The sequence below is a fragment of the Hordeum vulgare genome, chromosome 5H (genome assembly GCF_904849725.1).
Source record: "Hordeum vulgare subsp. vulgare chromosome 5H, MorexV3_pseudomolecules_assembly, whole genome shotgun sequence".
Classification (NCBI taxonomy): Eukaryota; Viridiplantae; Streptophyta; class Magnoliopsida; order Poales; family Poaceae; genus Hordeum; species Hordeum vulgare.
In genome coordinates, this window is record NC_058522.1 from 105,852,992 (window position 1) to 105,860,129 (window position 7,138).

Sequence of the window (7,138 nt, forward strand, 5' to 3'; positions counted from 1 at the left end):
ACATCTAATTTTGCTTCAACCAGCACCGCATTTTGCTACTATCGGTGTCGTATTTTGCTACATCGCACATGTCGTCGTGATTTTTGCTACAACCGGTGTTTTATTTTGCTGCAATCGTCGTCTTCGTTTGCTACGACCAACAACAAAATTAGCTACCACGAAAGGCTAGCAAGACTTGGAACCAAGGAGCACACCGACGAGCGGCTCCGACAAGCGGCTCCGGCAAGGACGAGCGGCGGTTCCGGTGAGCAAACCGACGAGCAGCTCAGTCGAGCGACTCTGACAAGCGCCGACGAGCAGCTCCGAGAACGGCTTCGACGAGCAAGCTAGCGGAAGGCGGTGAGCGAGGAGGGGATTTTCTTTTTCTGAATCTACATGTGCATGTATATATATGCTGGGCCATTGACCGGCGAAACATGCCGGCGCAGAGCGTTGCCTGAAAAAAAGGAAAGGGTTAGGATGCGTGATGCATTTTGAATGTGAAATTGATAAAACCACCACCGTCGGCCATACGATACTCTGGTCTTCCAAACCAAGCAACCAACCACCACCGTCTTCCTCCCGAGGCTGCATATAAAACCTCCTCCTCCACCCCGTCCAGACCTCCACGCTCGTCCATCCCACGCTCCCCTCCCGTTTCCGCTCCGCCCGCAACACGCTTCCTCCTTCGCCTCCTCCACCCAAACCCTAGGCCCCAAGCCCACCGCCACGCTCCCACTCCCGCTCTGCGTCAATTCCGCGAACACCTCGCGCGCATCTCCCCACGTTTCCACGGCAACCTCTCCGAGCGCCCTGGCGATGGCGAACCACGAGCCCGCGTCCATCCGCACCGAGGCCCGGGAGATTCTAAACCTCCACTCCGACGGCCAGCACGAGGCTGCGCTGGCCCGCGCCGTAGTGCTCGCCGGCATGCACCCGGGCTCCGCGCTCGCTCTCAACCTCGCCGGCCTCATCCACCGCTACGCCGCCCTCGTCGCGCAGAACGACAGGGGCGCCTCCAGCGACGACGACGACGACGAGAACGCGTCCGCGCTGGAGAAGTACCACCGCCACGCCGCCCTCGACGCCTACTCCGCCGCTGCGCGGCTCGCGCCCGACTGCGTCGTCACCAACGTCGACCACGCCATCGCGCTCGCCGACTGCGGTCGCTACGATGACGCGCGGAAGGAGTTTATCCGCGTGGTCAACACGATCGAGAAGAACGACCACGTCGACCCGGTGCTGCACAATGTGGTGTACGACATGAGCGGGAACTCCAGCAGGAAGGCGAGAAGGGGCGACGCCGTGAAGTGCGCCAACAACGCCATGGAGGGCTTCGCGCAAAGAATCAACCACAGGATTCTGCCATTGGAGGCCGCCAAGTTGCTGGACGCCAGCAATCTCGGCGAGCCTGCCGCCGATGAAGCGCGAGACCGTGCAAAGTTTCTCGCCGAGGCCTACCCCTACTCGCCGCGCGCCCAGCTACTCCACGCGTACATCGACTTGGCACCAGTCCGTGCCCTCGATACGGCAATGGACAAGAAGAACAAGAAGCAGCTTCTGCGCCGCACGCTCACCATCGTGTCTCAAGCGGCAGAAAACTTCGACAGCTCGCTCATGGTTGCCTTGTTCCACGCCAAGCTCTTGTTCGTCCTGGATGAGTTTGATGCTGCCGAGGGAGAGTGCCACCGGGCGCTTCGCATTGAGAAGCCGGATGACCCAAATTGGGATGACATACCTCCCATGGCTGCTCTTGGGGCAGATTATGATGCCAGAGTATCTTATGTCAAGAAGCAGCTCCATGTATTGCTCAAGCAGATCGTAGTTGTTGCTGCGCTATACTGGTCCTCTATGAAGAATGCGCCGCAGGGCCAACGCGTCGTTTCAGTGACGGTTGACACGCTGATTGCGCACTATGATGGAATCGACAAGTCGGCAGCAAAGACCATATCTGATGCAAGGCGCTTTCTCAAGAATCAGGAGTCATGGAGTTTCTGGATTTGCCTCAATTCCCGTTGTGATGGCAAGAAGTTTTCGGACACTAGTTCTCTCTGGCAACACATGTGCAGCAAGCACCGGGATGAGCTCTGGCGGAAGCTGCAGTCAGTTATAGATCCAGAATATTGTGAAAACACATCACAGGATGATGGCTCGTTGGTTGGGATAACTCTCAGCCGCCAGCCCGACACCTTCCTTTTACCAAGGGTGCAGGATATGTTTGAATCCTTGCTGCTTTCACCATCTGTTGGAATACAGGCAGAGCCCTTCGCTGAAATGCGACAAAGGAAATGCAGAGAAGGATCTGAGATCCTTGAGAGCATCAGGGAGAAGCTGAGGATGTTGCCTGAAGATACACTTAGCACTGAGGTCTGGCACTTCTACATATGGCATGGTTTCAATTTAGCATTCTTCCTTAGTTCACTGTTCTGCTGATAGTGATGGTTTATCAGATTAATGATTGGCTTGCTTGTTCATTACAGTTTCAGGAGTGCAGTTTTGGAGTAGAAAAATTGTGGCTTAAGTTTCTCGAAGTCACTGTTCTGGACTATCGTGAAATCATTCTTCCCCTTGCGAGATCGTACCAATGGGTCTGTTAACATCTGCAGTGATTAGTTTTCGTAGTTATACTTATATGTGCCCATTTGTTCGCTCTAACTTAATAATCATCTTTGCAGATTGAATTGAAGAAACGGATTCCTTTTTATCTCAATCATCCTGGTACTAGGCGTATTGGATTTGCTGATGCCAATATTGATATTATATGCGGTAAAATTCCTGCTGCCCAATGAATTTGTGTTGGCTCATGTCACATTCACTTTTCCCGGAATTTCTTTTTTCTTCCGCTCTCATAGCAAATGATTAAGTTATAATCTCAACGATCTAAACCTGGCATTGCCCTAGTCTGCTTGCGTTATGCCTCCTTGATTCAGAGGAATTTCTAAGTAGTTTATTAGGATTTCCATCCTTAGGAATTTTGAGTACTATATTATAGGTTTTTTACAGTGTAATATTCTATTAGAGGTTATCTGGTATGTAGAATTTGAATCCTTAGGATGTCCTCTTTTCCTATAGACCACTTTGCACTAAGTTCCAGAGGAAAACTTCCATTCAGTCTAACCTCTTCGAAATACTTGTTTGAATTAACAAATACGGAGTATGTTATTGCTTGGTCTCAGTTTTACATTAAAAAATTTGCTCTGTTATGTCACTAATACTTCTTACAATTTCATAATACAGGAACTTCTGGCCAATCTGTCAAGGAAATGGTAACCACCTCCAGTTCTCAACAAAGCCTTAATGTTTCCAACAAGAACAATGCTGATGAAGAATTGTCTATCTTGAGTGTAATCATACGGGTAAGAGATACTTGCATCTGGTCATGTGATCTTTCAACAACCAGCCTATAATTTCCTTTGTATGTGTTCAGTCATTGTGCAATCTGAAAAACCAGCCTATAATTTCCTTTGTATGTGTGCAGTCATTGTGCAATCTGAGGCATTTCAGAGATAAACTTCTGATGGAGCCACTTGTATGGATCCCGTCAGTTGAAAATCCCTGCATAGCTCAGCAATTTTATGAAATCTTCTCTTCTTGGGAGAAAAACGACCACCACTTCACCGATGTTGTACTGACTTACATGAAGACTCTTCTCTGCAGAGTTGTAGATTGCAGCACTTTGTATGAAAAGGTTAGACCTTAATCACCATTGGATATATTTGCAAGACCGTTTAAACAAAAAATAATTGAAGTTATATTACAACGTGAAAGCAGAATGTGCAACCCAGTTCAGTGTTGATGGTACCTTCAATTTATTATATTTTGGAGGTCTGCAACTGTATTGAGCAAAACATAGATGTGGTATTCTACACTCCACAGATGGAAACAGTCCTAGTTCATACCAAAATTAATTTGTTTTTTTGTGTTATTTACTACTCCCTCCGTTCCATAATATAAGAGCGTTTTTGACATTAGTGTACTGTCAACAACGCTCTTATATTATGGGGCGGAGGGAGTTGAACTGCAAAAACGTCTTATATTTTTATACAGAGGGAGTAGAATTTATGATTTCGCAAAAAAAGGGAGTATAATTTATGCATGCTGAATATTGATACCAAGTATATGCACTAGAATGGGCAAATTTAGGTATGTTGTTATTGTAAGCGTCTTGTTTGTTTCTTTTATGTTTGTGTGTAAAGTATTGGCCTAAAAACAACTGCATTCTGTCTGTCCTATATGATTATGCACGCAACTGATTCCTGGTGAATCAATTCCAGTTGCAGGTTGGCGAAACTTTTGCTTCTGAGATTGTGGCCACAATTCTCATTGAATTGCATATGTCAGAAACTTGTTCGCGTTTTAGAGAAAACAAGGAGACCCAGAGACATGTAGTGAACCCAATCACGTGCGGAGATTGCATATGCCCAACACATTATCTTTTTGGGATCAAATTCGATGCTCAAATCAGCTGTAGGTGTGGGAAGTCTTCCGGTGAATACCTGTATACCACACTTTTCCATAAACTTGATGCCAGTTCACCTCAAGCAGCAAAGGTATGCGGTATGCAGTAGTTTTTCAGGATGTGCTGTATGCAGTATTCTAGAAAGTAGGAAATTTTGACTAGAGGTTTTAATTGTCCTTGTACAGATCAATTCCTTTGCAGAGCTTCCGGTTCTATTGGATGAACAGTTCCGCGAGGACAATAAATGCGAGCATTGTGGAAGTCTGCAGAATATTGATCTCTTCCTTTCAAATACACCACACTTCTTTACAATAGGTAAGGCTGCTTGTCACAAATAGTAAGTTGCAAGTTATGTAGCTCTTTTTCTGCCAATACAGAAAATGATATTCAGATGTATAAATCTAACTAATTTCTGCAATAAAAGTACACAACACATCTTGAAACTCGAGTCCTGCAGTACTGGAAGTGCACAATAATGAGTGTGAGGGCAACCATAAAATAGAAATACAAGTCTAAGGAGTTGTTATTGTCGAAATTAATTTAAATAAAATTGAAATATATCTCATCAGAATGAAATGTTCCAGTAGAAATACATATGTGTCTTCATTGATAAGGTAACCATGAATTTCCTCCATGCTGGTTCAGGAGGCTGTTATTTTATTCATACATCATAGCTTGCAGTTGCAGTAGTTTACACCAAAATATTCATCATGTTGGCAGTTTTGAACTGGCTGGGTGGCAGTGAAAGCCAGGACACACTATCTGAAGTTCTGGCTGGCATCACGTCTCCCCTTGACACTGAGTTCTTTTGCAGAAGTGCTCATTCTGCAGCTTTGTATGCTGTCACCTCCATGGTACGTGCACAGCAAACTATTCTACTTTCCTAAATTGAATTGTTAATGGAGCTGAACAAATACTTTTATCATTTAATTCTCATGTTAAGGTAATCCAGAAATTAGCAAAATCAATTAGCCATTTGGTATTGGTTGATTAAGTTGTGTTGCTAATTATTTGCTGTTCCTTGACTGGTGCTGAGGCCAAGTTGGTATTGTTCTAAGACTGAAGCAAGGTTCTTATTTTTGTGGAACGAAATGGATCATGGTTAAATGGCGTTGTCGCCTGGTCCAAATTGCCTAGGTTACATTGACAAGGCATTTTGCTGCTATTTCTAAAGAAGTGGATAGAAGGTTTAAACTATGATACATCATATCTGAGTTGGTTCATACTTGAAGAGATATTTGCAAGTTTTCAAATGGTACTATCTGTGGCATATTTTTTCCTGTCTAATACACTGATATCAAGATATTTAGAAGACCCAACAGAAGAATTTCAGCAAGAATCAATAGCTTGTGTGATCCTTGTGTCGCTAAGTTCTTTTTATGAACGTTCCATTGATTGAACGGTTGAAGAAGTATCATATGTAGGTAAACTGGTTGGACCTTGTAACGTCTGCTGCTCTCACAAGTATGTTTTGCATTATTTCCTTCCCTTTATATCTAATAGGAAATGGCCTCATCAAATCACATGGATTGGTTGGAGAACATGAGCTAGAGTAACCTTTTATCTGCACACTTCTCTCTCTCCCTCTCTCTCTCTCTCTGTTTACTCTTTTGTTGCTTTGAGTATTGGTACAGGCCTATTGCAAGGTTGGTTTAATGCTCTGGCTACTTAATTTGCCTGCTTACATATGCAAGCATAACAAATGCAGTGCAATTTAGCGTCCATCTTATGCTACCTTGCAATCCAAACTCTTGCAGATCTGCTATGCTGACGACCGCTACGTCTGCTTTGCTCGTGACGAGGACAAGTGGGTCATATATGGCTTCGAGACTGTCGAGGTATGTGACTCGTGACTCCTGGGTGTTAATCAAGGCCCTGTCTTCTTTATTGTTGCTATTTTATGCTTAATTTGCTGATTTGTTGGTGTGAACTTCCTCCATGCAGAGAGAAGATACTTGGGAGCATTTGCTAGAACGTTTCAAGGACTGCAAGCTCCAGCCTGAAGTTATATTTTTCGAGGTGATCAAGTAAACTGTTGTATAGCTTTGCAGAATGCAAACTTCTGTCAGACAATTAGAGCCAAATCTGGACCCATTTTTTTTGTTTCGTTGCCACCATTTTGACGCTGTTTGGATTGGTCACTCTGACATGGAATACAGATAAAATCTTGAGGGATGGTATAAATTGTTCCGTGTGTTCTTAACTCGAAAGAAGGGGTTTATGATGTTTGTCTTTAGATTGGAAGTTGGAACTGATGGATGATGCATGTCTTGACTTGTAATGGCACCACGCCATTTTCTCTAAAGCCATAATGTTGACAATGGCTAAGCTGAGAGAAGTGACAGCATTTTGATGCATCACCATCAGGGATCCGATGTAGGCTGTTCTTTTGTGTGGCTTTGTCTGAGTTTTCTTTGTTGAAATTGGGCTCTAGGCTCTTTAAACTCGCTTTCGTTGTCTGTTTATGGCCCTTTGGCCTTTGTTTGTATCTGGCATCAGCTTGACCTTTTCTCTCTAATACAAGATGACGCTCATTCAGATGCTTTTTGAGAAGTAAAAAAGTTCTGTTTCAGTTTTGTTTTCACAGATATGAGCATTGTGACTACATATTGAAATAGATGTCGTTATAATCTTGTTAGCGTCAGAAGTAGAACGTAGGAGGTAATTTGGAGAGAGGAGGATGGAACCGAAACATGGGGA

At 44.6% G+C, this 7,138-nt stretch overlaps 2 protein-coding genes across 2 annotated transcripts; both read left to right on the forward strand.

Moving 5' to 3' along the window:
- Positions 1–798: 798 nt before the first annotated feature.
- Positions 799–2,768, forward strand: LOC123396380. Its single transcript, XM_045091332.1, has 3 exons — positions 799–2,346; positions 2,460–2,567; positions 2,655–2,768. The coding sequence occupies exons 1-3, from the start codon at positions 799–801 to the stop codon at positions 2,766–2,768; spliced, it is 1,770 nt and encodes a 589-aa protein (XP_044947267.1).
- Positions 2,769–3,230: 462 nt separating this feature from the next.
- On the forward strand, positions 3,231–6,920 carry LOC123396482. Its single transcript, XM_045091405.1, has 7 exons — positions 3,231–3,335; positions 3,458–3,667; positions 4,254–4,529; positions 4,624–4,753; positions 5,159–5,292; positions 6,196–6,276; positions 6,383–6,920. Exons 1-7 carry the CDS (start codon positions 3,243–3,245, stop codon positions 6,467–6,469), a joined length of 1,011 nt encoding a protein of 336 aa, XP_044947340.1. The 5' UTR covers positions 3,231–3,242; the 3' UTR covers positions 6,470–6,920.
- The last annotated feature ends 218 nt before the right edge of the window (positions 6,921–7,138 follow it).

Excerpts from the sequence above, each read along its gene's own strand:
- LOC123396380 (XM_045091332.1), top strand. The coding sequence starts at position 799 with ATGGCGAACCACGAGCCCGCGTCCATCCGCACCGAGGCCCGGGAGATT. Across the intron at positions 2,347-2,459 it reads AAGATACACTTAGCACTGAG|TTTCAGGAGTGCAGTTTTGG; the intron begins GTCTGGCACTTC and ends TGTTCATTACAG. Across the intron at positions 2,568-2,654 it reads TTGCGAGATCGTACCAATGG|ATTGAATTGAAGAAACGGAT; the intron begins GTCTGTTAACAT and ends TCATCTTTGCAG.
- LOC123396482 (XM_045091405.1), top strand. The coding sequence starts at position 3,243 with ATGGTAACCACCTCCAGTTCTCAACAAAGCCTTAATGTTTCCAACAAG. Across the intron at positions 3,336-3,457 it reads TCTTGAGTGTAATCATACGG|TCATTGTGCAATCTGAGGCA; the intron begins GTAAGAGATACT and ends GTATGTGTGCAG. Across the intron at positions 4,530-4,623 it reads GTTCACCTCAAGCAGCAAAG|ATCAATTCCTTTGCAGAGCT; the intron begins GTATGCGGTATG and ends GTCCTTGTACAG.